Genomic DNA, 27,234 nt, shown 5'->3' on the forward strand with positions numbered 1-27,234 from the left:
TTCTCAATCCCGAAACAGGCAATCTGCAAGCATTACACAAGACTGGCAACGTGATATCACACCATCAGACCGACGATACTAAATTTTAGTAAATGGCCTCGTTGCCACGCAATAATACCAACCGGCTCGCACCTATCCGTGCCCACTTTTGTTAGAGAATTTACATTGGTGATGTACACTGTATGCCATTGTGAGATGCACATTTGCATGTGATAAGGGACAACGACACGACACAACCGTAATAAAGGTCTTACAAGACCAGTGATAAAATGGTCTTCTTTCTTTCTCGCAAAATCTTGAGTTCTATCAGTGCGGAAATTAAGCCAACGCTGCTTCACGATGGTCTTCGTTGGGAGTAAAAGGAGGAATCTAAGTAGCAACTTCTGCATTGCGCCCGACAATGACGACTGGATCATCCGGATTTTATTGTATTTCTAAAGCTTTCCTCAAACCTCAGGCCTTGAAGTTCTCTCCCAATCAACACTATCTTCCCTGTTGAAGGGACAGCGGCCGCAGATATAGAACCATCGATTGTCGGAGCGTCCAAGATCTCAAATACCTCCCGAACACCTTGAACAATCTTTACTTCCCCATTTGAGAATGGTAACCTGGCTTTCAATCTATGGATCTCAAGCTTGTTGTGGTCTTCTGAATTGGAACCAAGGCCGGGAAGCGTGGAGTTCCAAAGAACGGACCTGAGCCAAGCATCAAGGTTTGAAAGCTGCTCGATTTCCAACACAGGGACAGGTAGGGTGATTGTCGATATGGTCTAAGAGGAGGTCAGTACGGCATCAAAGGCAAGGGGATGAAGCGAGATACTGGATCCAAATGGCTGTGCCCTTTCGCTGAAACCTCCAAAGCTCCAACATCATCATATGCGTGGAGGTCTAGCAGGAACCCTTCAAGTTCTGGCACCTTGCCTTGTTGGGTTACGTGTATCTTTGCAAGGCCATTGATTGCTTCAACTCTGTCCCGCACTGCCAAAAGCTCAGCCTCGCTCACAAGATCAGACTTGTTGATGACGATAACATCCGCATGAGATATTTGGAGATGCGCTGTAGTTAGCAGTGGGCCTTTGTGCTCATGATCTTCATCGTGATGGACGGTTTCCTTGACTGGATCATCGAGACTTCTCAATATATTTTTTGCATCAATCAGTGTAACGATACCATCCAGGTAGATTGTGCTGCCGAGTCCCTCATCTACCCAAAATAGGGGGGCTAGATTTCCAGGATCTGCCAGGCCAGTGGTCTCAAGGAGGATATAATCGAAGGCCCCTTGTTTCTCCATTAAAGACTCAATGGCACTGACTCCAGAATCTCTTCTAAGAGTTAGTAAGATTCGGCGAAGAAAATAAGTGACAAGTACCTCACAGAGCAGCAGATGCACCCATTCGCAACTTCAAGCCATTCTTGCACTTGCTCACCGTCCCGGTTGATTGTCAGAGCTTTCTCGATATCCGACGCTGATACTGTTAAGACTTTTCTTAAAATCAAGCAAGCACATCGGCTCTACTTACAATCGCCAAATTCTAACAAAGATATCAGCACGTTTTACTATGCCGGCGGTACCGAGAACGTACCGTTCAATATAACTGCAATCTTCTTTCCATGCTGTGCACTCAGAATATAGTTAAGCAACGTAGTCTTTCCAGCCCCAAGGTATCCTGTTTTCAAGTATTAGATAGTTCTTGCCTTGGACCTACCTAGTGTAACTTGCCTGTGACAATTGTAATTGGGACTTTGATAGGCTTTGGTTCCTTAACCAACTCATCTCCGTCCGCTTCTACATCCACTAAAAGTGGTGGTGCTTCATCTTCGTCGAGGTTCATTCTGAATCAAAGCTTTATCACAGAGGAAGGTTGTATGTCATACAAGGTAGCTTGAGAGGTTGTCCAAAAGATACCCATTTAGACAGCCTTGTTAAGGTTTTAGCGCACGGTTTTTATAGGCTGACGCGAAGGGCGCGCGACCTCCAACTCCTGCGACATCCCAAAGTTTACGACTTCTACACCAACTCAGTCCCTCAGAGGAAATAATTCTATGCCAGTTCAAGAGCTGTAGCTCGTAGCTGGCACATCCGATACTAATATGTCTCTGCCACCAAGTTCGCCGAGGCTCCCGAGCCCTCCACCTCCAACAGAGATTCAGATAGGGCCCAAATCGCCGTCGATGGGGAGCTCCTCAAAACAAGAGCTCACAATTGAACAGAGCATCATCGATGCTAACGCAGGCCGAAGAATACATCCGGGCACCAAGTCTGCGGACATGGCTGCCGGGCCACCACTCATCCCCCTTAGTGAAGTAAGTCTACCTATCCTAAAGCTACCTCTACCAAGGCTGACTCCTCTGAAGCTTGATTCCGCATTCCAGCTTCAAGAACATCTCAAAGCCCTACACTACAGTTATACGAGACCCGCCGATGGGGACCACACAATCCCCATAACCCGCGAGACCGCAGCTCTAATCGCTACACCACCTGAGACTGTCGATCGTGCTCTCTGGCTTTACGAACTTTGCCGCTTTCTCATAAACAAGTGCAACGACTTAATTATCGGGTTCCTTTTTGACGACCCTCCATGCTCGGCATCCACATGTCCTGAGATGCGCGCTAGCGAGTGGCAGTTCCTATGCGCCGTGCATGAGTCTCCCAAGAGCTGCTGTGCAATCGATTATTGCTGCCACACCCTCGACTGGGCGACGAATATTGTTACGAGTCAAAAGATATTCCCCAGCCGACTAAGCCTGGGAGCTGGGGACGCGGTAGATGATCGGGGAGCGGGGGTTAAGCACTTGATCAACATTTTCAGACGGCTACACCGCATATTTGCACATGCTTGGTTTCAGCATCGAGAAGTCTTCTGGCGAGTTGAGGGACAGACTGGTTTATATGTTCTGTTCAAGACAGTTTGCGACACATATGAACTTTTGCCAGCGGAGAATTACAAATTGCCCCCTGAGGCTGAGGGTTTGGAGCCGGCAGCGGAAGTGAAAGCCCCTGTGCCATCCATCCTGAAGTCTGATGGTGGTCGTAACTCGTCAGTGGAAGAAGACTTCATGAACGTTGGGCGGACGAATACAAGGAGGCATATTCGACAATCGCCTTCTGTTGGCTCAGCAGTCACGACCGTCCTAGAGTCAGATGAGGAAGATCATGGCATGACGCAGAAGTTGGAAGAGCTCTCTATTGCTCACGAAGAAAGAGTCTCCGATATACCTGTGATTGTAGAGACATATGAAGTTGCAGAGCATCACGAAGTCAACCCAGAAGAAACCAAGCCAGAAGAAGCCAAGCCAGAAGAAGAAGCCAAGCCAGAGGAAGAAGCCAAGCCAGAAGAAGAAGCCAAGCCAGAGGAAGAAGCCAAGCCAGAAGAAGCCAAGCTAGAAGAAGCCAAACCAGAAGAGGTCAAATCAGAAGAGATCAAACCCGAAGATGTCAAACCAGAAGAGGTCAAGCCAGAAGCTGCCGAGTCAGAAGAAGCCGAGGCGGAATCAGCTGAAGCCCAGAATCCAGAGTTGCAGCAAACGATTCACGATGACACAGCGACAGAATCAAGCACATCCTCTTGGGATAAGATATCATATGATGCCTTGGAAGAGAAGCCTGAAGCTCCTAAAACCACTGAGACAGCGGCAGAAGAGGCGCTTCCAGAGAGCCAGGAGGAGACAGAGGCAACCCCAGCCCACGAGACGGATGAATCCGAGGTCAAAGAAGATCTTCACAAGGAAGACTCGCCTGCCACAGAAGCGGTAGAGGAGGAAAAGACGGACGAATCATGATCTCATTAAAGCGGCTGCATTACGTACTGTACTTCTAGATACCCCGACCTAGGACTGGCATCATCTGAACCAGCCTTCACACACGGCCAATCCATGACTGTGACACTGCTGGTAATATCCTATCGTGCTCCTCAACTCGCTCTCTAACCGTGGGTATCATTTGATCTGCTCTAATCCCTCGTCCCCTTGCCCTATCATCTTCATGCTCCTTATACCTTTCCGGAATCCCATCCATCTCCAAAGCCAGAACTGGATTTCTCTCTCCTTACTCCAACTCTGCTGCGTTACCCACCCGAGTCTGCTTGGTCTGCTTCCCCGCCTCGAGCGATCTGTAGCAATCTCGTTCTGGCATAACTTCCCTCTCATCTGAAGGCAGCTCTGCATGATAAGATTGCATCGAAGCTCTCTGCGGAGCCGGCTGCTGATATGCCGGATCCAGTGGAGCGAGTTGTGGAGCAAGTTGTGGAGCCCCCCCAGATTGGTTGCTGAAGCGTGGGGAATTGCGCTGTACAGCACCATCCTCGAGCCCCGTCATAGAAGAATCCCCGTAGTCACTGGTGGGTGATTCAACCGTGCTTGACTGAGACCAGGAGGTCTTGCTCTGCGATTCGAGAGTCTTCCCGGTCATGCGCTCATTGTTGACGGCGCGCTCGGCGATTTGAGCCTTGACGAGGAGCCGCTCCACGAGATGCAAGTGGGCTTTCTTGAGCGTCTTCTTGACGAAACTCGTCATCATGATATTGCACTTCATGTCGACATCCTCCCGCAGGTACAGCCCTGTCAACGGCGCTCCAATTCCCAGCTCTACTGGCGCCACGGGCTCTCCAGGTAGTGAGCCCCCCAGCGTCCATTTCCCTTTGATATTCAACCCCATCGGCGCGTAGCAGTGTGTCTGCAGGCCCCTTTCAAGGTCATGGAAGCAAACGTTATAGCTGACCTTGCCGGAGATGATTCCTCCCGGCAGGTATGAGACGCGATCTGTGAGCGAGTACCAGAGACAATGGTATTCTTCCGGGCTGGCGTTTGCTGGTGGTTTGATCGGGTGCCGCTCTTCAACAAGGGGATTGAGATCTGCCATCTCCGTAGGAGAATGGAGAGTCTCCATGACTGTCTCCCTGCTGATTCCTGCAGGGAGCGGGGTCACTGTGGTGAAGACCGTTCTTTTCAACATCTTGCGAGACTAGACTTGTAGTGTAGCGCAGTGGGACTTGGGCAATCTTAAAGACGATATTGATAAATCTTGAGGACAAGTTGACGTCTCAAGTGAGATTTAAATGCAATAAATTAGAAGAGAAGAGAAGGAAAGGAAATGTATGGGGTTATGAAGACGCGATAGTACCTACAAAAGTAGGATTACAGGTACATATTATTAGCCCGTACCCCTACCTACCTTACACTGGTCGTGACTACTCGTAGCCTAAAAACAGTTATTCCTGGATACCTTACGTTAGGTATGTGGTAACGTCAAATCCGTCCCCTCAGCGCTTGAGAGCGGGTGGCTGAAGCGAACCGCAAAAAGGGCTGAGTAAGAGTAGTGCTGCATGAGTGGTCGAACTCCAACGTTGGGTCAGATTATATATATCTGGCTTGTGCTGCGGTGGGCTCGTGCCACGAATCTCAAGAGTCTTCAGAGTCTCAACCCCTGAGTTGGTGAAGTTGGGTGGCTGCTGCGCCCGCCCATATGCGCGGAATCTAATGATGTCGCTCTCCCGCCGCCAACATAGCCGACGACGATCATTTCATGTTCATGCTCAACTATAAAATGCATCACGCATCGGCTTTCCTGATTGGGCCCTCCTTTCTGGAAAGTCCCTTGCTGCTGGTGAGCGTCTGCTGGAGCATTTCGCGTCTGTCCCCTCATGGAAAATGTCACAGAATATTGTTAAGTACCTATGTAGCTTCTGGCCTCGGAGGAGACCGAGACGCGACTGTGCCTCCGCCACCAACACCAACACCAACACTGAAGAATGCTGTCGGCAGTTTGAGGAGCAAGGAAAGTTTTCCTCATTATAGGGTATCGATTTCCCCGCAGTCAAGTGTGGCAATGTATCCGAACACTTCCCCGCTCTGCTGGTCGCATTAGTGTTGTGCCCTTGCCAAGAACTCGCCGCAGCTCTCGTTACAGACATCCGCTATCATACCTTATTCAAGGAATAGTCTCGGGTAGCCCCTTAGTGGTATCTATCAGTATTATCGTAGTTTGATATACATATATACGTACAGCCAGTCGGCATTGTGCATTGGATACAGACGATTGTTGCACAATCCAACCAGACATCTATTATTCCACCTCCATCTACATCGCAGCAAGTGCTAACGCAGCGGCCGCCCCTCCAACAACCCATTGTGCTTTACCGGTGACCATCGCCGCACCAGCTGTACTGACGCTCGAGGTGCTAGAAGCACTCGCCGAGCTACCAGTGGTACTCGAGACCGTCTTCTCTGGCGCCGAGCTTCCACTCCTTGTGGCCGACGAGCTCGCTTCAGATGCCGCCGTAGTCGACGCAGAAGTCGAGGCTACGGTCCTGGTAGAACTGGCAGCAGCACCTGCATCCGCAACGATTGTGACAACCTGGGCACCGAGCCCTACCCCACCGTCTGTAAAGGATGTCGACATGACTGTTGCCGGGCTGAGTGAGTCCAATCCACCTAGCACCGTGCTACTGCATGTCCCACTCTTCGATGTAATAGCGCACGCGACGTCGAGGGATCCTGCGGGTTCCCCAGAATCCCCAGGGTAGCTGAATGCATAGTGCATGGTCGAAGGCCCCTGGGTGAAGGTGAAGGACGGTGGAACACCACAGTCGTCGGAATCCTTGGATCCGCAGCTGAGGCTGTAGGTCGTCGCTGTAGCATCCTAATTGCATGTCAGAAGGGGTTTCAACGCATGCTATTGTTTCGGGGAGCATACCGAGGCAATGACTGAGCCCATGATACTCTGCTGATCAAAGCCGACGAGCAGAAGTGTGGTCGTCGTAGTTGATTGAGCGGAGACCGCGCTCGACAGGAGGGCAAGAGCCGTGAATGCAAGTTTATACATCATGGTCGACTTCGATATGTTCCGTCCTGTAGGTATGAAACAATAACGCAGCCCTCTTCGTGGTCTTTGGGAGACTGGGTGTATTGACTCAATTTTCTCCTATGGCGCATGAGGTGGACGGTTGAATATTTACAGTCTACCGTTGACAGGCGGTCCAGCCCATTATCGTGGACGCGAATCGTGGGCGCGGATCGTGAACGCCTCTCACGCCAAGGAACGTGGACCCCTAGTACTCACCGAACAGCCTGACCAGGACTCGGCCTTCTTCTCGAACTTCTCGTCCCGTTCCTATACGAGACCATGACCAAAGTTTTGACCAAGGAGGTACCCCGTGGGCCAATTGTACCTACAGTAGTCTGTACTGGAGCAGTAAGGCTTAAAACCTTGGGCACGTGCCTTACCAATAATAACCTACCGCACCGTTTCACTTGTTGTTATTGGGCAAATAATCCGCCCCGACGGGAGAAAGTGGAGCATATATTGAGGCGCAAAGAGGCGCAAAGAGGCGACTTCAAATGTGGCGTCCCTGCAACCAAGGGGCTGGAACACAGCAATTCTTTATCCGAAATATCCCGAACAATGAACAGGAAGACAGCCTACCCAGACATCTCATGGGGAAAATTTTCAAGAGGAACATCTCCATTAGTATGAAGCTTCGTCAGTATGAAGTTTACACTGCATATACTGCGAGTACTGTACGGTAATTTTTAAAATCCCTGACACTTCGTGCCGCCCGGTAAATATCATCCATTTGAGGAACTGGATTCCAGTTAACTCCCGTCCGTCCTTCATTTCAAAGCTATTATCGCAAATACTCAGACATACCCTCCCATTCCTATACCACCCAATCAATTATATCATAATACAATCAATTATCTCACACAGCCAATCCTTTTCTTTTCCTCCTTTAAACCTTCTCAGAATGCGATACCGATTCCGTATCGGCCGTCTTGTCTGCATTATGCGAGACGGACGCAGCTCTGGTACCGAGAACATCTCCGTCGCCAGCCGCATGGTATGCTGCCTCCATCTTGCTGTACAGTGGGCTCTTCGTTGAGAACATTATCTCGATACTCTCGAGTGTGCGGTTCGCCGTCTCTGGGTAGAAGAAGAAGACCGTGGGAATCCAGAGAAGGTTCAGGCCGGCAAAGAGGAAATACGTTCGGCTCTCCATGGACTCGAACATGATTGGGTTGACCAACGTGGTCCATCCTACTCCAATTGCCCAACCTGTGATACCGAAGCCATTGCCTTGGGCTCTCATCTCCGAGGGAAAGATCTCAGTTGGGATGAGGAAGGCTACCGTACCCCATGTCGCAGCGTAGCAGAGATTGAAGAGGAAGAGCATCGTCACCGCCGCAGGGGCAATTGACGCAGCCTCGTTAGGGTTTGCGCGGGAACCTTCGTATAGGGCGGCTGCAATCACGTTCACTAGGAAAAGACTGAATGCACCCCACATCAGGCACTTCCGGCGGCCGAAACGGTCGACGATGTTGGCAGAGATAATAGTTCCTACTATGCCGATTGTGTTGAGGCCACCAGCAAGACCGTTCTGTTTGACAGAGCTGTAGCCGGCTTGCCTGAGGAGCTAGAAGATGTGAGTGCGATTCCGAGGAAGAAGGGAACGATTGTGGACCTACCACTGGCGAGTACGCAGTTACGGCCGTGATTCCCGACCAGGAAGCCATGATTTGAAGCCAGATGCAGAGCCAAGCACGTCGGCCAAGGTGAGGAGCACTGGTTGCACGGCCGAAGAGGACTTTTGCGAATTGCATAGGGGAGCTGGGTTCTGAGCCCTCGGCGACAGCACAGATCTCTGCGAATTCCTGTTCTACCTCGTAATCATTGCTCCCTCGGACGTGCTCCAGCACCTCCTTGGCTTCGTCAAGACGTCCAGCATAGGCGAGATAGCGAGGAGAGTCTGGCAGAAGCTTGACACCAGCAAGGAGCAGGAGAGCTGGGAAGCACTTCACCCTGCAGTTAGAACGGCGCAATCAACAAGGGAGAGGGAAGACATACCTGGAATGCAAGGAGAAATCTCCACCTGACAGCTGATTTACCTTCATCAACATATGCAAGACCAAAATCTAGCCAGTAGGCTACGCTAATACCCAGATAGTTGGCGATGAAGACATATCCCAGGAAACCACCTCGATGCCCAGCGGAGGAGATCTCGGAGATATAAACCGGGGTGATGGAAGTCAAAGCACCCGTTCCAAGACCAGTGACCACTCGGGCAACGAGCATGAAGTCGGAGCTTTGGGCAGCAGCCTGTAGAGCACCACCGATAAGAGCAAACAAAGCAGCGCAGAAGAGACCATTGATACGCCCAATCCGGTCGGCTAGCCATCTAGAAGACCAGGGAGTCAGCAGTGACTTACACAGAAAAAGCAAAGATGAGGAGCCAAAAATGCATCAGAGCCTTGTCGGCCCTCGCACATCTTGAAACGGTGCGCGCCAGGGTATTCTTACCCGCCTGCGAAGGCGCCAACAATGGCACCGAGATAATAGATGGACACGATTCCTCCTTGGTGAGTAGTGTTGGTGACCACTCCGTCTGAGCCAATTCCGACTTCGTTGATATAATCCCATGAAGAATTGACCCCTCCCATCACACCTACGGGGTCACGTCAATGTTAATTACTAAGGCATTGAACGAGTAGTCACTCACCCTGGTCATATCCTTCGAAGAAGATAGAGATGAGGGAGAAGGACTGGATCAGTATTGCGAGGTTCCTGGCCGACAGCCTTTTCCACAAGGTACCGTAAGCCATCTTGTATGAATTGAGTTCGGGAAAGAAGGTGCGTGGAGGTCAGGTCTGGGGGATGGAGACCAATATCAGGGGGGAGTCAAGCTGACAGCCGACACTGAGCACTGATCTTCTCTGTCCGGAGACCTGTCAAGAATCCGGGGAATCAAGGTCTATTAAATAGGACAGTATTTCCTAGTCCGGAGCAGGACTGAAGGAGAGAGATATCCTCGGCTGATCAGCCCAGCAGCCCTTTGTCCTTTGTCCCGTAGGAAGTGCCACTGCCATGCTTCTTCGCATACTGCCTCGTCTAGACCATGACGGTATGACCCCAGATTTGGGAAGGATGGAAGCCATATGAGGGTTGATCCGGAGAAGGTCGACAGGCAGCCCTGGGTAGCGCAGGGAGGAAGCCCGAAGGCGTATGGCTATCCCGCGCCACGGGGTCCAGAGGCAAAGGCGGGAACCAATGGGCACGGGCACCGGTTAAACGGGAGGCCGCGTCGGGAGGCTTAAAGGGCTGAACGGCTAAACGGGCGGTCGAGACGAGGCTAAACGAACCCAGAAGCACCCGAGGCGCGCCCCCGCGGTTTCGACGAGGTGAAGGGCGGAGATGCAGCATTTGATGGACGACTTAGCTTCGACGAAAAGCCCTCCGCCGCGCTCCGCAGGCCCGTACGGAGTATAGAGCTGGATGCCCTCGTGACGAGACCCCTTCAAGCTTTTAAGCTGAGTATTCCTTGGATTCTTTTGGACGGCGGTGGATCGTGAAATTTTAGATGACAATCTGCACCCCCCACCGCCCCTCCTTCCCTCTCTTCTACATATAAGTGAACTTGGTCCTTTCAATCTTTCTCCCTCCTTCATACCACTTTTCTCGTACAATATTCACCGGAGAGCCAGTGTCCTCCTCTGCTGCGTATACTAAACCCCGCATAAACATCAATCAGAATGACTGCTGCAGAAACCAACGGCCACAGCAATGGCACGAGCCCAGCGCTCGACATGGTCGTTCTCGGCCTCAACAGCGGTACCTCAATGGTAGGTTTTTCAGACATTTCCCCAGCTCTCTGACCTGGTCTAACAGACTCCCACAGGACGGTATTGACTGTGCCCTCTGCCACTTCAGACAAGAAACTCCCGACTCCCCAATGCACTTCTCCCTCCTCAAATACGGCGAAATCCCTCTTGAGCAAACAATCAAGAAGCGGGTGATGAACATGATCCTCCACAACACCACTACCCCAGAAGAGCTCTCCGAGGTCAATGTTATCCTCGGTGAGACCTTCGCGGCCGCGGTCAAGGAATTCTCAAAAGAGCACAACGTGCAGCTGTCTGACATTGACGTCATTGGCTCCCACGGCCAAACTATCTGGCTCTGCACAGGATGTGCTCAGCCTGGGCGTATGCGGTCGGCCCTGACCATGGCGGAGGGTGCTTTCCTTGCTTCCCGGACCGGAATTACCAGTGTCACCGACTTCCGAGTCAGTGACCAAGCAGCAGGACGCCAGGGAGCTCCTCTGATCGCTTTCTTCGATGCCCTCGTCCTCCACCACCCTACAAAACTGCGGGCCTGCCAGAACATCGGTGGTATCGCAAACGTGTGCTTCATCCCTCCTGACAACCAGGGTGGTGTTGACGAGTGCTATGACTTCGACACCGGACCAGGAAACGTGTTCATCGATGCCGTCGTCCGATACTACACGAACGGCGAGCAGGAGTACGACAAGGACGGTGCAATGGGCAAGCGGGGCAAGGTTGACCAGGAGCTCGTGGACGAGTTCCTGCAGCACGAGTACTTCAAGCTGGACCCACCCAAGACCACCGGCCGCGAGGTCTTCCGCGACACGATGGCGCACGAGATGATTAAGAAGGGTGAGAAGAAGGGACTGAGCCCTGACGACATCGTGGCGACGGTGACGCGGATCACGGCGCAGGCGATCGTGGACCACTACAAGCGATACGCGCCGTCGCAGGAGATCGACGAGCTGTTCATGTGCGGTGGCGGAGCCTACAACCCCAACATCGCCGAGTACATCCAGAAGCACTACCCCAACACCAAGATCATGATGCTGGACGAGGCCGGTATCCCCGCCGGTGCCAAGGAGGCCATCACCTTCGCCTGGCAGGGTATGGAGGCGGTCGTCGGTCGCTCTATCCCCGTGCCCACCCGCGTCGATACCCGCCAGGAGTACGTCCTGGGCAAGGTCTCGCCCGGCAAGAACTACCGCGAGGTCATGCGCAAGGGCATGCTCTTCGGCGGCAGCGCCACTCACCTGGCCCCTGTCCGCGAGCTGGTCAACCACGTCGGCAGCATCGATGGCAAGGTCTTCAACAACAAGTGGTAGTTTGATTAGATGATAGATGTTAATACCACGTGTGCTCTCTCTCCCTTTCTCTATCTCGCTCTCGAGAAGAAGAGAGAAAATCCCTTCTTGTCCGGTCTGGGCTTGGCGATCCGGGTTAGGGGGTTTGCATAGATGAATGAATGTATGTTAATGTATTTAGCGATCATATTTAGAGAATAGAATGTTCTTCATTGACTTTGAGATCTCTTTCCTGCTGTGTACCTACCTACCTCGCTGTCCTGTCTAGGACCCCTATTTCCCCACCATGAAAAGAAAAGGGGAGAACCGAGCACGCGAGGCTTAAAACTGGACCCCCCTTCTATTCTAGAAGACGGGCCGATCCTTCCAACATTTCACGCACGCAGTAGTTCTTCATTCATCGCCTGATCATTCACATATCCAACCGCGCATAGCTGTGTTTTTTATTTTTTTTGCCATTCGTGATGCCGTCGAAAAATATCCTAAACCATACCTAACAAAAAGTACCTATCCAACCAAGCTTTCGCTTACCAGAACACACACCCCCCCTCATATACACACACACACATATATATATATATCGATAGGTCTGAGGGAATTTTTATGATATGATATGATATGATATGATATAATAAACACGGATGATTTCCAGGGTATACACGCAAAAAGATAAATTGGAAGAGGAAAGATCCCGCATACTCCTATCCTAAACGATCCATCCAAAAGGGAGTGTATTTTTATTTTTGTTTTTTTGGTGACATGACATGACATGACAATGACAGAGCACACCCGATGTCTGCCGTATAGAATACAAAGCGGCCCATTGCACGGCTAGGGTCATGAGCCGCTATCCGTGGTTTTTTATTTTATTTTATTCAGGACTGTGCGCCACTGAGTAGGTGGAGGCAGTTATTCAACAGGCGGGCGGCCTCGTGAAGTAATTCCCACCGGGTCTTCTCGAATACTGTGCGGAGGACCATCAACATGCCGCTGCAGGCATTGAAGCCGCGTATGGATTTGAGATCCTCGGGCGATCGAACACCACCGACTCGTCGCAGATACTGACGCATGTCGCGCACCTGGCTTTCGAAATCGTGCACCGGAGGGATAGGCGCGGTGGTTGGGCCTTCCAAGGCAAATCCGTAGCACCACACGATTAGAGAGGCAAAATACAAGACCCAAGGTCGGTTGAGCAGCACGTCATCGCGAGCTGAGTAGTCAAAGGGCTTCTCTGGGTGTCGACCGTGAATGCCTGGCGATGTGGACTCCTCTGGCAGGAGAACTGAGCTGAGGAATCGAAGAGCGTACCAAGTGGCGTCTCGAGCTTTCGCTGTAGGGGCCCAGTTGTCCTTCATGCGCCGCTGAGCGCTATTCAGATCCTGAGGGCCAATGCTGCGACCCAAGAGTCTGTCTGCCCGAGCGTATATTTGACAGTCCACAATATCGACGTGCATTGCCATGTGAGCCAGGTGATGGAGAACCGTCCTGCTCTGAAAGACGATACTTTCTTCCTTCTTCTCAGAATAAACATACGGGGTCGGGACGTTCTCCGTCTGACGAGCCAGAGATCTATCAAAGTCCGCCTTCCACAGATCAAAAGCCCTAGTGAGCGATCCTCTCCATTTATCTCGACCACCAAGAGCATGTGAAACTCCGAGGGAGTTGACCTGGAGATCTCGTTGGTTCATATGCCAGCTCACACTGAGTAGGCCAGCCATGAGAATAGTTCGTCCGAAGGAGTTTGTACGCACCTCCTGTGCATTGAGAGTACGCTTGAGCCCTTCTAAGAACGAGATTGGTTTAATACCGTTGGCATGGAGGTTGGCCTCGAGCCGACCCACTTCGGCACTAGTTGTCGCGTTCCAGAGCGACTCGTCACAAGGGAGAGGAAGTCTCATTTCATGGGCAACCATGACCGTAGAATGCCCGAACATAGTGGCATGCGTTGAATCAATCACGAAGGCCGCAAATGCAGCACGTCTTGTCGCTTCGTTGGTGATCCAGTGGTTCCACCACTCATCGGGAGTGTTGGCCCCGGAGGCCGAAGACTGCCTTGACCCATTTGCTCCCTGCTTGTCATCCCTTACACTCGGGGGAGAATCTAGAGCCGACCTTCCAATAAGTGAGCTACCCCTACGCATAAGAGTAATAGTGGTTGCATGGTGTATGTGAGCTCTCTCATGCAAAGCTCGCGTCGAATACATCTTCTCGTACAGTTCCAAGAGCAGTAGAGCTTGGAAAACCCACAGCTTTGCCGGGGGTCGGAAATGGTTATCACTAAATATCTCCCATCTCAGATGCCAAGCCAAGAAGTTCGATAGCTCAGCACCTTGCCGTGTCACTTCGTAACCATGAATTTTGTCAAGACACGAAGCACCAATGGCCATCATGGCAATCAAAAGTAGATTTGGTGTCCTATCTGGCGAAAATGTCGGCTTATGTACTATTCGATCTGTCAGTATTCAAATTCCGGGTAACGAGGACAGACGTCTGCTGCTTACGGATTGGAATCTGCTCGCTGAAGTTATACCAATAACTCCCGATATACGTCTGCATCATCTTGCGGCTCAGCATGTGACTATCATTGCTGCGGTCGCCCTCAAGCAGAGCTTCCTTTTGTCGCGCGACTGGTGCATGATCAGTCTCATTAAATCGCTCTTTGATTAAATCAATGATGGCCTGGCTCTTCTCCTCGGACAGGACACTTTCCGGGAGGCTGGTGTCTAGGATACTCGTCACTGCCATTGGATGATGTACCGGCTGGCCGGCTGGAAAGAAACCTCCGAGATTCATATCACTGGCGAAATATGGAGCATAGTACTGGTTCTGTACATCAGGGTAGCTATAGAACTTGTGAGCATATTCCCCGAAGACTTCTGGTCAAGTGAGCTTGTGGCACTGACCTTGCGTAGCCTGGTTGGCTCATCTGGCTGATAGGGGAAGAACCATCCAACTGCTGTCCATTGAACAAATATGCAACAAAATCCTCGGGAATTGCAAAGGGCGATCGGTTGTAACCTTCACCCCCGAAGACTGGCATTGTATTTGGTGCACTCATCTGATCTAGAAGCATCATGTCCGGCCCCGATTGTTGAGGGTTGAGGGTCTCACTTGGGTAGTCCGTGGGCATGGAAGTAGGATGATAAGACTCTGAAGTCCTTGCAGAGATAGAAGTTGTCGCTGTTGGGAATGTTGGGGGAGGCAGAGAGAAGGGCGCAAAGTTCTGTTGGTTTACGTAGGTAGCTGGACTAGATGGGTTGTTGTGATAGTTCTGGCTACTTGAAGTAGAGGAGAGCAGCCCATACGGCCCAACCGTTGTCTGAAGAGGAGGCCTCGAAAACTCTGCTGGCTTGGCGTCTGAGACTCCAAAGCTGGCATGTCGCTGAGGCCGACTATTTGGGGTTGCATTGGCTGAATCGTGTCCTCTGGACACGCTGTTACTGTTGGAACGCCTGAATGCACTAGCTTGGGAAAAGCCGTCGGCTCCAGTTGACGAAGATGCGCCTGAGTATGTCCCTGAAGATGGGTTGGTCGCGGGTATATACGGACTGTTACTCATTTCTTGGGGTGACTGGTACTGCGGCTTGTTCGTATGTGACTTGATTCCAGAAAGGCTGGCCCTAGTGAGTTCTGGAGAAGAAACTCCATGCATTGTTGAGGGCTTGCTAGTTTCGATAACAGGTGAGCCGTACCCCAGAATAGAATCTTTCCTGTTAAGTTGAGATCCTTTCGCAGTATGCCGATCCCGATGCCTGTTGCATAAGTCCTGTCTCACGAATGTACGATGGCAATCTGGAAAGTCGCAACTGTAGATTTGCTTCGGGGTATGATTCAGTTGATGCCGATAGCTTCGATTGGTTAATTAGCATCCGTTTCAGGGAAAAGGGGGCCAAAGGGATTCTTACAGGTGCTCGGCTCTGGAATAGCTCTTCCCGCACCCTTCATGTGGGCACTCAAATTTTTTATCCAAACCTTTCCGGCTCCTACGACGCTTTCGCGAGGGGCCATCGGTCCCAGAGGAAGGTCCATCTGCGCCTTCGCCCTCCTCGTCAGCTGAGGCTCCTGCCGGCCCATCATTACTCCTGTTACGACTTCTGCGTCGACCTCGATCCTTGTGGACGGTCTCCGACTGTGAGCTGTGCTGTATGGCGGGGTCGCGTATCTGGACACTTGGAGATGTATCCATCTGCACCGTAATGTTTTCCGGGAGAAAGGCGACAGGCTGTGTTGCTAGAATCGAAGTCATAGTCCAAGGGATGGTCCTGATGTATAGCGCGCGAGATACAGACTACCATTGACGATCCAAAACTCCAAGCAAAAAAACGATATCCACAGAAGCTAACACAGGCAAATCAAGCAATCCAGAAAGCCTTGACTTGCGGCGCACTGGCGAAATGGGCGGATCACATCTACTAAATTGATCGCGGTCAGGTCAAGTCCGTAGCTTCCAGCAAGAAAGTTTATTCATCGATTTACAGCGGTTCGCTTTCACCCTCCCCACGGGGAGAGAAGGCCAGCTTGAATATAAGGAAGCTTGAATATAAGGAACTTACAGCAGTCGGAGGTACCGTAGGCCACCCTCCTGCGACTCCCAAACGGGCTGGCCAATTGACCCGAGGCCCTGCTATGTCATGCCGAAGAAGTCTTGTGTCGCTTGTTCGGTGGGAGTTCACGCAGTTCGAGAACTGGTGTTGCACGATTCGACGAAGCGCCCCGTACAGTACCCGTCGCGTTCGGAGCTACGGATCTGCGAGCCGCAGCCGTGGTGGAACGCGGGGGACGAGGCCCCTCCAGGACGAGATATCAAAGAGAGGGGAGTGATCCTGTGTTGGGAGGGAAAAACGAGGCAAGCCGACACGATGCAGCGCGAAGGGTGATTTTCCTTTTCTCTCCTCTTCGCGGTTTGGAGTTGTCGTGGGTCTGAGAGGTGGACAAAGCTTGCTGTAGGTGGGGGAGGGGGGGAGTTCCGAGGCGGGCAGCAGCGGCTGCTATTTATTTAGCTGGACGATAGCTGCGGAGAAAAAACGCCTGACAAAGTAGGTTGTTGTAGTCGTAGTAGTAGTCGTAGTCGGTTGTCCGCTGTGTCAGGGGTTGGGACGACCAGGGAAGAGAGGTTGGGCCGGGCAGCTGGTGGGCGACCGAGCAAGGGGGAGAGGGAGAGGGAGAGGGCGAAGAAGAGGAGAAGGAGGAGGAGGAAGAAGAAAAAGAAGAAGAAGAAGTAGAAGAAGTAGAAGAAGAAGAGCAGCGGCTAAGAGAAGAAGAGAAGTAGAGGAGCAGCAGCAGCAGCAGCAGAAGCAGGAGGAGAAGCGCATGCGCCCACGCGACTACACGACCATCGTCAATACCCTACCTACATAAGGTATGCTATGCCTCCGTATTTGTACAGTACAGTCAGTCAGTCCCTCGGCCGGCGCAGAGAAAATGCCCACGGGCATCAGCTGCCCCTCTCCCACTGCAGCCCGACGAGACGGACGACTCCGTACGGATGGCTACAGGGTCCAGAGTAGAAGCAGAGAATTTACGACGTCCTGACGCCTACGACGACTACGGTTTAGTCCTCTTTCTACTACGGTTTAGCCCGTCCTCTTTTACCCCTCCTCTCCAAAGCGCTCCACCTCCATACCCGTGCGCTAGCATCAGTCCCTAGACTCTCTCTACTTGCCTAGAAGGCCGCGTCCCGCCTTCTACCGCGAGTCCCCCTACACAGTACCGCTACTCGTTATTACTTACAGCACATGCCCTACATAAGGTACAATACAGACTGTGGGGTGACCTGTAAGCAGGTACGGCCATCATAATCCATCCAGATGCGCCGTGGCGTCGTCGTCGGTGGGACGCTGGGCGTAGATTCCCTGGTGTTCCCCCTTCTGATACCTCAGGTTGAGATATAGAGTATGCGCTTTGCGTGCATCATCATCATCTCCCGCCTCAAGCTATAATCACCCTTGAGCCCACAGTGCCGAAATCGACGTCGTCGTCGTCCACTGGCATCAAGAATCAGTGCAGAGTTTTCTCTCCACGGCGGCTCCCACTCCCCCTCCTCCTTCATGAGCTATGTCCTTCTTAGGCAGTTCCACTCGACCACGGGCCCAAGGCTGAAGAGAATCCCGAGAATCCTCCTCCGTACTCCGTACAATATTACCTACCCACTGGCGTACTTGAGGGGGCGTGCAGATGACGACATGAGACAACACCACAGAACCAGCAGAGATGAGAGGAGATCCCACCTCCTTTGGCAGAGGCAGGCATGAAGATCTGGGGCCGGAAACCAGGAGCCATGAAAAACTTGCAAGGAAGAAACGGCTTGGACGCTCGGCCGTCGTCGGAGCCGGCCTCTGCCGTGGACGAAGCAGTACGATTGAGCCCTACGGGAGGGCCTGATAGAACGTTAGATTATCCCTCATGCAGATAATTGCTTTTTGTTGGAAGGATTTCTGGGAGGAGAACCATGACCACGCGTGTCAGCACTCGGCCGCCCATTCGCCATGCACCCGCGCCAATCTGGGGATGGACGGGGGCGGGCTGACTGAGACTGTGAGACAGTAGTGAGATTGTTAATTGATCCCTTCATCCTCGGGTTCTTTTCATCTGGTTGCCCAGCAGCGCTCTTGATTTGCTGGATGCGGCTACTTTGCGTCGGGACGACAACCGTTGTCTAGTGTAACGAATTGGGCCCCTGATTGCGGAAGAGTCTCATGCACGCCAGATCGAAACGGGAACCCTGAGAGCGCGATAATAGTACCGAGTACGGTACCGCGTCAACGCCAACATCTGAGCAGCGGCGGTCCTGTCCTGATCTGGAAGTCCGGAATAGTAGTACCGTGCGAGCAAGGGTCAGCAGACAAAAGCCAACAGAGATTATTCCATGTCGAGGTGAGGAATTTGCATTGTGACGACGATTGGAAGAGGAGAAAAAAAGAAAAACGAAGGTTAAGGAGAGAAACAACATGGTAGGGAGCGGTGCGATACCGGTACTTCGGGGTGGTCGAAGTACCAAGTACCGGCAGGGGAGGATCTTCCGGCCCGCTCAAACGTTATCCCGTAGCGCGTTTCCCATCCTGAACTCGAGGTGGTGCCGAGCTTGACGCGCGAGGACGGCACTCTCAGTTACCAATTCCTCCTTCCAGCCTCCAAAAAGTGTGATAGACCACAGCTTCCAGTCCAACGCTCCCATAGAATTATGGCCCCTTCTCGGCCTCGGCCTCAGCAGGATGATTCAAGATCCGAAGCATCCAGCACCAAAGAGAAAATCGGCACAAGCTCATCCAGTGCCGGTAATGGCAAAGGTCGCCGCCCCGGAAATACTGCTCCTGCCAGCTCGCTGCGTGATGTGGTAACAGCAGGGCCAAGCAACACGGCCGCAGGCGCCTCTGCAACTGCCAATTCGGAGCCAAATCCTGGAGTAAGCATCACTCGACGAACTCACTACAGCGGAACCTCACTGATGACCCCGCGCGCAGATACAATGGTCAAGCTTCGATCCCTCGGTTCTTCACGGATACCGTTACGACTACCGTTTGAATACTCCCGCAGCATTTAACAAACAATATAACCAGATGGTTCTCACAAACTCTCCAATCGGGCGGATGTCACCGACGATGGCCCGGCACAAGCAACAACGGAGGCAGGGCAAGGACCAACTCGCAAACGCCGTCCGCAAGCATTTCAATAGTATGGGAATAATCGAGAACGAAGTCGTCGTTGATTTCTTGTACAAGGTCCGGTGGCAAGGTGAGTGCTTGGTCCTGTTCTGAAGCATCTTCTAAAGTATGCGGCTAACACCCGATCAGACAAGAATTTCCGCATGCGATTTACCCCTCAACGACCGCGATAGAGGGTCAACTATACTCGGTGGTCGTGCAATATCATAAAGGCGTTTGGGGTTTTCTTGCATGGAATTGGCGTATTATAGTGGTTTGGGCATCTTGATACCCTGCATGGAATATGGCTATTATCGTTTCTTAATACCCGGGAGTCCATCATTCGTTCTGGGCGTCGAGGAATATAACTTGGTCGGGCATAACCAGTCCCTTCCTGGTATCTTATTCGATGATGCCTAAAACTCCTGGATCGTATATGGTTCGAGAGAAAGATGTATCTAGATCATCCTGTGTAGGCTGTTTCGAAGTGAAATTCAAGGGGTATCTATAAAAAAGTCCCACTTTGTAAGACTGACGTAGTGCTTCTACGTTGAAAGGGGCATCGTCGGGATTCGACCTCTAGAGAATGGCTTGGGGATGGAAAAGCCTCCAGCCTTGAGACGACCGATTCCAAAGGCAAAATCCAGACATTCATTTCTTATTGTACGAAAAAACGATGCCCGCATTACAGGTACTTATAGAAATCTTCCAGGTTCTCTAGAATTCTTCTGCGGATCTTCAGCTGCACACCCGCCGCTCGGCGCTAAATTGCCGCCGTCCAATCACAGCAGGCCCCAGAAAAAGTTGAAAGCCGTCGTCAAGAGCTGAGGCTCAAATCCGTAATCCAGGAGTTTCCATTCGCAAATAACAACAGTCCTTCGCTAGAATAAAAAACACCATTGCTCAAGAGAGTGGTGTCTCCAATCTTGTGAAGTAACATCGCGCTTGTTCAGATGCATATCGATAATAGACAACTATGAAAGCTGGGACAACAGGCCTTTTGACCAAGGCCGCTACAACTCGGGTCGTATGCCCCATCCAGGCCGGTCGACAACATCGATTTCCAGATGAGCTCTATAAGGGTTCGCAGACACGGACATTATGTTCTCTCACAGTTCATCCAGTACGGGGGCTGAAGGCCGCAAGACCGGCATGGGGGGCCTCACAACAGAGCAGGGTGAGTCTAATTTATTGACTTGAAGATACATTATGATTGATATTGACTGATCCACCAATGCAGTCTTTCCACGCAACCGCAAACCTGAAAGAACCGACGAAGAACCCCTATACGGTCTTGGGGGTCAGTAAGAACGCCACCCCCTCCGAGATTAAGAAGGCATACTATGGACTTGCAAAGAAGTATCATCCGGATACCAACAAGGACCCAAATGCGAAGGAAAAGTTTACAGAGGCGCAATCTGCGTATGAACTGTTGATGGATCCACAGAAGAAGGCTGCATGGGATCAATTCGGCGCGGCAGCTTTCGACCAAGGCGCTGGAGCTGGAGCTGGACCAGGACCTGGCGCTGACCCCTTCGGTGGCGCGGCTGGAGGCCCCTTCGGTGGATTTGGTGGCGCTGGTGGTTTCGGTGCTGATTTCAATTTCGAGGACCTCTTCAGAGGCTTTACCGGAGGAGGCGGACGGAGAGGACGGGGCAGGGCCAGCCCATTCCAGCAGGAAGAAATCTTGGTTGGGGACAGTATCGAAGTTCAGACGCACATATCATTCATGGAAGCGGCTAAAGGCACCAGCAAGAGCATCACCATAACTCCTTTGGTCACCTGCAAAACATGTTCCGGCGACGGACTGAAACCCGGAACGAAACGCTCAGAATGCAAGTCTTGTGGTGGGACTGGAACCCGAGTCCATTTCATGTCTGGCGGCTTCCAGATGGCATCGACCTGCGGTGCTTGTGGTGGCGCAGGAGTGACAATTCCAAAAGGTGGCGAATGCAGAACTTGCTCAGGCAACGGAGTTGTGAGAGAACGGAAGACCATAAACGTTGACATTCCGGGTGGTATCGAAGACGGCATGCGTTTACGATTAGACCGTGAAGGTGATGCACCGGCAACTGGAGCCGCTGCAAATCCTGATGCGAGATCAATGCCTGGAGATCTGTACGTCCTCGTGAGAGTTGCTACAGATCCCAAATTCAGCCGATCTGGATCAGACGTATTATACACAGCTACCATTCCTCTCACTACTGCTCTTCTTGGTGGTGAGGTTAAAATTCCTACTTTGGACGGAGAAGTCGCTGTCAAGGTTGCGACTGGCACGGGTACCGGAGACAAGATCACGCTGGGAGGCATGGGAATGAAGAAATTGCAAGGAAGGAGGGGTGGGTCGGGAGATCTCAAGGTCGAGTTCAAAGTCCAGATGCCGAAGTATCTCAGCGCCAACCAACGTACAATCGTCGAAATGCTTGCGGATGAGATGGGCGACAAAACAGCAAAGAGGATAATGAACGTCGGCCGCTCATCGTCCTCGTAAGGAGTCTCCCCTCTCTAGTAAACCTATTGTACATGCTAACCTCGCTCTAGCGCGGACACGTCGACAGATTCGCACAAGAGCGAGGGATTCCTGAAATCAGTCTGGCACAAGCTCACTGATCATCCTGCCCATAAGGATGAGGGAAATGAGAAATCGAAGACACCATCTGATGACGAGGGAAAGTCGTCCAAGGACGCTGGAAAAGACGCCGGAAAGGCACCACCTAAAGAAGACGATAAGAAAGCATGAGAGACGAATGTTCAAAATGTATAATAGCGAGGATGTGACCACCATGTCCACCTTTGTATTGCATAATAAGCGGGCCAGGGAGATTTGTGATAAGAGGCATGGAGCATAGGCGTCTCTGAATACTCAAAGAGGGTTGATTGGGTCTCGACTGTTTGCAAATATCTAGCATTGTATGTATGTATATCTAGAAGGGGACTGAGAGAAAGAATGCTTCTCTACTCAAAAAGCAACTTTGTTGTAGGATGTCTATTGTATGTACCCTCGTGATATTCATCTGGATAGCTTCAATAAAAGGGGTCCCTCGAACCTAGACAAGGAATGGGTGTCCCAAAATGTGATTGACACTCTCGGTTGATAGTGACTGATAAGTGGTTGATATCAGTTGATAGAGGTTCCCTGTCAGGGGAATAAGACTAGCATTATTATGGGAGCAACATGTCCAACGGCGTAACGAATAAGCTCAAAATCGCTTTGCGCTGACACAGTCTGATGTTACCAGGTCACAATCCACTCATGCCTCGAACCCTGGGCGGTTAGATATTGGATCGTGAGCCTCAATAGAAGATGTAGGTGCAGATAGTGTATGGTGCTTGGACGGCGCATAGAACCCAACGAAGCCCAGTGTCACTGTCGGGCCTGTACCTCAGCGCTTATCCCACTGGCTGGCCACCGTTATGATCGGTACCTCAGTATCACTGCACTTGTATCTTCGCCTCTCGGGGGGTCAAAGGCCCTGCAGAATTCCCGGAGTGCAGGGTGGCCTTTAGAATGCAGCAACGGGATTCGTCCCACTAGTGATATTGCACCGCAGTCTGTGAACTTCGACGACCGCCTATACAGTTCGACGACTACATCTGCACAAGTCCACGTAAAACACCATCATTCCTTCTAGGGCTTCACCGCATTGCGACTATCGTGCTCTCCAAGAGCACAGTTCTTCCGGCTGTCAAGTATCTAATGCCCAGACCATGAAGCGGGTGAACACAAGCCGTGCGCAAGGAATCACTTACCATATTTACCGCCAGCTAAAGTGCGCCAAACAACCCCACCTCAACACGAACGACGACTACGCAGCGGATATCTATCGCTTCCCGCCCTCGCTCTAGGCAGATCTGACCACAACACGATAACCCGCAAGATACCCCGCGTCCGCCTCTACAGCCTCTCGGCGGCGACAGAACGAGTGAGCCGAGCTCCTGCTCGGAGGAGGGCACCATGCAGTCGCCGATGATTTCGGCGCCGCTGAAGGCTACTAATGAGATAGACTGGATACAGCCGCTGAAAGCATATATTCGAGACACATATGGGGACGATCCGGAGCGGTACGCCGAGGAGTGCGCAACACTGAATCGTTTGCGGCAGGATATGAGGGGTGCGGGGAAAGATAGTGCTGCTGGACGAGACTTGCTCTATAGGTATTATGGGCAGCTGGAACTGCTGGACCTTCGATTTCCTGTGGACGAGAACCACATCAAGATATCCTTCACCTGGTAAGAATGGGTCAAGTCCGAGCATGCGCTGGGCAGCAACTAACGCTTGTTTTAAGGTTCGATGCATTCACGCACAAGCCGACTTCCCAATATTCTTTGGCCTACGAGAAGGCATCGATAATCTTCAATATATCCGCCGTGTTGTCATGCCACGCGGCACACCAGACTCGTTCCGAAGACACCGGTCTCAAGACTGCATATCACTCATTTCAGGCGTCCGCGGGCATGTTTACATATATCAACGAGAACTTTCTTCATGCACCTTCTACCGACCTTAGTCGAGATACCGTTAAGACCCTAATACAAATAATGCTGGCCCAGGGCCAAGAGGTTTTCCTGGAAAAGCAGATTGCGGATGGCAAGAAAGTTGGGCTGTTGGCAAAACTTGCCAGCCAGGCAGGCTATCTCTATTCCCAGGCTGTCGAGGGCACTCAAGAGAATGTGAATAAAGCCATTTTTGAGAAAGTCTGGTTACTCGTCGTCCAGGTGAGCACTCCGAGGAATTTCTATTATCAGCCTTCTTTATCCACGCTTTGAGAACTTTTCTATCAGTTTGATTTCCTCGAAGTGATATAGATACCACTTCTAGTAAAGTATATCATTGTTCTGAGAACCACCGTACTGACAACAGGCAGATCAAATCAAATTATATGACATCTCTGGCTCAGTACTATCAGGCATTGGCAGATGACGCAAATTCGCACGGCATTGCAATTTCACGCCTACAGGTAGCAGAAGCAGCTGTGAAAGATGCGCACAAGATGGCCAACAGTTTCCCGGGAAATGTTCCAGCAAATTCGAATTTGGTTGCAGAAACCGGATCAACTCTGGTCGAGATTACGAAACGGCACCTTACCAATGTCCAAGAGAAGCTCTCCGAGCTCGTTAAAGACAATGATTATATTTACCATCAAACCATCCCAGCAGCAGCAACTCTTGCAGTGATCCCGAAGCTTCCAGCAGCCAAAGCAATTCCTGTGAGTGAGTTGTATGCCGGTCAAGATATCCAGCGCATCACGGGACCCGACATTTTCCAGAAGATCGTACCAATATCCGTGACAGAGTCGGCAAGCTTGTACGATGAAGAAAAGGCGAAATTGGTCCGAGCAGAGACAGAGCGTGTGGAGACTGCCAACAGCGAGATGGCTGCTAGTCTAGATTATTTAAGGCTGCCCGGCGCTTTACAAGTACTGAAGGGTGGCTTTGATCAAGAATTGACTGCCGATGATGATTTCAGGAGTTGGTGTGAAGCCGTTGCGAGTGGTGAGCCTCCTTCATTGACCTTTGATTTTCTGAAATCGAGCAAAGATGCCATTATTGCGGTATTGGACAAGAGCAGTAAGCAATTGGACATGGAAGAGAGTGTTTGCGAGAAGATGCGCTCTAAGTACGAAGGAGAATGGACACAGCAACCTAGCTCAAGGTTGACTTCCACACTGAGAAGCGATATCCGGAACTACCGGGATGCTCTCGAGGAAGCTGCACGCAGTGACGGTCAATTGTACTCGAAGATGCGCCAGCACCAGACCGATTTCGATGAGATGAGTCGTGCAGCTGAATCTGGCGAAGAGGATGTGCTATTCCAAAGAGCTCTGATTCAGTATGGAGGAAAATCCAGAAACAATGGGAGCCCTGCTTCCGGGCAAGGGAATCTCTTGGACGAAGACTTTCAGGATGATGAATTGAGCGTCATGGACCAAATCAATAAGGTCGAAGATATTCTCAAGAAGTTGAATCTTATTAAGAGAGAACGGGCTCAGGTTCTGAAAGATTTGAAAGAGAAGGTATGTTTTTACTATCCCATGTATGAGGATTCGGCTAACCAAGTTATAGGTCCATAACGATGATATATCGCAGGTGCTGATCCTTAACAAGAAGTCGATATCCAGTTATGAGAACCAGCTCTTCCAAGCAGAACTCGAGAAATTCCGGCCACATCAAAGCCGACTTCTCTCAGCAAATCACAAGCAGTCGTCACTCATGAAGGAGCTCACATCTACCTTCAATGCCTTGTTACAAGACAAGAGAGTCAGAGCGGAGCAAAGCAAGTACGAAAGTATAACGCGACAACGCTCTGCTGTAAATTCCAGATATAAGAGAATATACCAGGAATACTTGGATCTTGAGGCGGGCCTCGAAAGTGCGAAAAAATGGTATAGCGAGATGAAAGACACAGTGGATAGCCTGAATAAGAATGTTGAAACATTCGTGAACAACAGGCGGTCTGAAGGCGCCCAGCTTCTCAGTCATATTGAGCAGGAACGAGCAAGTAACGCAAACGGACAAGCTGATAGGGAACGTGAACGTCTGCGTGGACTTATGGAGCGGATGTCAATGGATCCTTCTACCTCTCCTTCCGGAAGCAAATCTCGGACACAGTCACTATCCTACAATTCAACGTCACCGTCAGCGCGATATCCCTCCACGAACATTATCGGCCAATATCAAGTGCCGACCTCGCCACCGCCGCAATCAGCACAACTCCAATCCGCCCATCCTGCCTTCGCTGCTCCACAGAATGGCTCTTATCATTCCAACCAGCAGCAATCAAGGCCCGATTCTTATACTGCACAGACTTCCACGTCACAGTCTCAGAATAGTTACAATCCCGGCACATACTCTCAACGAGACGCTTCCCAACAACCTATGTCGGCGCCACCAACGCAAACGCAGTTCTCACAAAGCCAATATGGGCGAGCGCAAGCTACATCACCCCCACCAACGCAGACATTTTTCTCCACAAATCAATATGGGCGGCCATCACAAGCCACATCACCTCCGCCATCACAAACCCAATTTTCTCAGAATCTTTATGGGCGACCATCACAGCCCACATCACCTCCCCCAAACCAAGCTCAACTCTCCCAACATCAATATGGGAGGCAACAGTCTGGACAGCAGCAATACATACCTCATGGATACGTCCCTCCCCCACCCCCACCTGGTCCGCCACCTCTTGGTCCGCAGCAAACTTTTCAGCAACCGGGCGTTCCGCCAATGGCTGGACATGGCGAGTATGGGTATGGAAATTCTTCACAACGGGGTACACAGCAGCAGAGTTCAAACGATCCATGGTCAGGTCTTAGCGCATGGAAGTAATATAGTCAGGTTGCCAAATAAATAAAGATATATCGTAGCCAAGGCTGTCCACAGGTCTTTAGTCTTGGGTGCAATATTCTGCCGTCTCAGTGTGGAACTGAAGCTGATAGTATTTTGATATATCCTTTATAACTGGTGCCTTAGATAGTCTAGTAATTCGGGCTTCTGTTGATACCTCTGATGAATGATAGATCATGTGTAGGTACCTACCTGGTACCTAAGGTAGGTATGCTCATAGAAAGGGGAGGCGAGGCTTCGGGACAAAAGGAGGTAGGTGTGATACCGGAATATTTAGGCATCAATAAGTCATCGGAGTTAAAATTAAACGGCCGTGCTCGGCATCTGGGTCTTTGAAATCATGACGGTTAA

At 51.2% G+C, this 27,234-nt stretch overlaps 11 protein-coding genes across 11 annotated transcripts; 6 read left to right on the top strand and 5 right to left on the bottom strand.

Moving 5' to 3' along the window:
* Window positions 1-271: 271 nt before the first annotated feature.
* M430DRAFT_33254 (hypothetical protein) lies at window positions 272-1,872 on the bottom strand. The gene is made up of 6 exons (XM_024866328.1): window positions 1,720-1,872; window positions 1,583-1,666; window positions 1,520-1,531; window positions 1,369-1,465; window positions 820-1,321; window positions 272-769 (listed from the first exon to the last, which is right to left on the bottom strand). The coding sequence occupies exons 1-6, from the start codon at window positions 1,829-1,831 to the stop codon at window positions 413-415; spliced, it is 1,164 nt and encodes a 387-aa protein (XP_024724209.1). The 5' UTR covers window positions 1,832-1,872; the 3' UTR covers window positions 272-412.
* Window positions 1,873-2,090: 218 nt separating this feature from the next.
* M430DRAFT_16324 (hypothetical protein) lies at window positions 2,091-3,779 on the top strand (the record flags this gene model as incomplete). Its single annotated transcript, XM_024863443.1, has 2 exons — window positions 2,091-2,303; window positions 2,355-3,779. 2 exons carry the CDS (start codon window positions 2,091-2,093, stop codon window positions 3,777-3,779), a joined length of 1,638 nt encoding a protein of 545 aa, XP_024724210.1.
* Window positions 3,780-4,419: 640 nt separating this feature from the next.
* On the bottom strand, window positions 4,420-4,944 carry M430DRAFT_74634 (hypothetical protein; the record flags this gene model as incomplete). Its single annotated transcript, XM_024869543.1, has 1 exon — window positions 4,420-4,944. A coding segment is annotated over one exon (525 nt), but the record flags the coding sequence as incomplete, so codon positions are not given.
* A 1,085-nt stretch (window positions 4,945-6,029) lies between these two features.
* On the bottom strand, window positions 6,030-6,970 carry M430DRAFT_204466 (hypothetical protein). Its single transcript, XM_024864302.1, has 2 exons — window positions 6,691-6,970; window positions 6,030-6,636 (listed from the first exon to the last, which is right to left on the bottom strand). The coding sequence occupies exons 1-2, from the start codon at window positions 6,820-6,822 to the stop codon at window positions 6,076-6,078; spliced, it is 693 nt and encodes a 230-aa protein (XP_024724212.1). The 5' UTR covers window positions 6,823-6,970; the 3' UTR covers window positions 6,030-6,075.
* Window positions 6,971-7,726: 756 nt separating this feature from the next.
* M430DRAFT_96397 (hypothetical protein) lies at window positions 7,727-9,593 on the bottom strand (the record flags this gene model as incomplete). The annotated part of the gene is made up of 5 exons (XM_024869958.1): window positions 7,727-8,407; window positions 8,460-8,786; window positions 8,839-9,169; window positions 9,292-9,436; window positions 9,491-9,593. The coding sequence occupies 5 exons, from the start codon at window positions 9,591-9,593 to the stop codon at window positions 7,727-7,729; spliced, it is 1,587 nt and encodes a 528-aa protein (XP_024724213.1).
* A 642-nt stretch (window positions 9,594-10,235) lies between these two features.
* On the top strand, window positions 10,236-12,097 carry M430DRAFT_115465 (hypothetical protein). Its single transcript, XM_024861589.1, has 2 exons — window positions 10,236-10,610; window positions 10,667-12,097. The coding sequence occupies exons 1-2, from the start codon at window positions 10,521-10,523 to the stop codon at window positions 11,915-11,917; spliced, it is 1,341 nt and encodes a 446-aa protein (XP_024724214.1). The 5' UTR covers window positions 10,236-10,520; the 3' UTR covers window positions 11,918-12,097.
* Window positions 12,098-12,771: 674 nt separating this feature from the next.
* On the bottom strand, window positions 12,772-16,142 carry M430DRAFT_16329 (hypothetical protein; the record flags this gene model as incomplete). The annotated part of the gene is made up of 4 exons (XM_024863444.1): window positions 12,772-14,339; window positions 14,398-14,738; window positions 14,800-15,744; window positions 15,802-16,142. 4 exons carry the CDS (start codon window positions 16,140-16,142, stop codon window positions 12,772-12,774), a joined length of 3,195 nt encoding a protein of 1,064 aa, XP_024724215.1.
* Window positions 16,143-16,527: 385 nt separating this feature from the next.
* Window positions 16,528-17,165, top strand: M430DRAFT_25395 (hypothetical protein; the record flags this gene model as incomplete). The annotated part of the gene is made up of 2 exons (XM_024865241.1): window positions 16,528-16,769; window positions 16,985-17,165. The coding sequence occupies 2 exons, from the start codon at window positions 16,528-16,530 to the stop codon at window positions 17,163-17,165; spliced, it is 423 nt and encodes a 140-aa protein (XP_024724216.1).
* Window positions 17,166-18,843: 1,678 nt separating this feature from the next.
* M430DRAFT_25396 (hypothetical protein) lies at window positions 18,844-19,730 on the top strand (the record flags this gene model as incomplete). Its single annotated transcript, XM_024865242.1, has 4 exons — window positions 18,844-18,846; window positions 18,942-19,298; window positions 19,357-19,627; window positions 19,687-19,730. The coding sequence occupies 4 exons, from the start codon at window positions 18,844-18,846 to the stop codon at window positions 19,728-19,730; spliced, it is 675 nt and encodes a 224-aa protein (XP_024724217.1).
* Window positions 19,731-20,770: 1,040 nt separating this feature from the next.
* Window positions 20,771-22,276, top strand: M430DRAFT_95399 (hypothetical protein; the record flags this gene model as incomplete). The annotated part of the gene is made up of 2 exons (XM_024869889.1): window positions 20,771-22,023; window positions 22,078-22,276. 2 exons carry the CDS (start codon window positions 20,771-20,773, stop codon window positions 22,274-22,276), a joined length of 1,452 nt encoding a protein of 483 aa, XP_024724218.1.
* A 1,215-nt stretch (window positions 22,277-23,491) lies between these two features.
* Window positions 23,492-26,865, top strand: M430DRAFT_16332 (hypothetical protein; the record flags this gene model as incomplete). The annotated part of the gene is made up of 4 exons (XM_024863445.1): window positions 23,492-23,766; window positions 23,823-24,252; window positions 24,402-25,550; window positions 25,600-26,865. The coding sequence occupies 4 exons, from the start codon at window positions 23,492-23,494 to the stop codon at window positions 26,863-26,865; spliced, it is 3,120 nt and encodes a 1,039-aa protein (XP_024724219.1).
* Window positions 26,866-27,234: the final 369 nt, after the last annotated feature.

The sequence above is a fragment of the Amorphotheca resinae genome, assembly GCF_003019875.1.
Source record: "Amorphotheca resinae ATCC 22711 unplaced genomic scaffold M430scaffold_2, whole genome shotgun sequence".
Classification (NCBI taxonomy): domain Eukaryota; kingdom Fungi; phylum Ascomycota; class Leotiomycetes; order Helotiales; family Amorphothecaceae; genus Amorphotheca; species Amorphotheca resinae.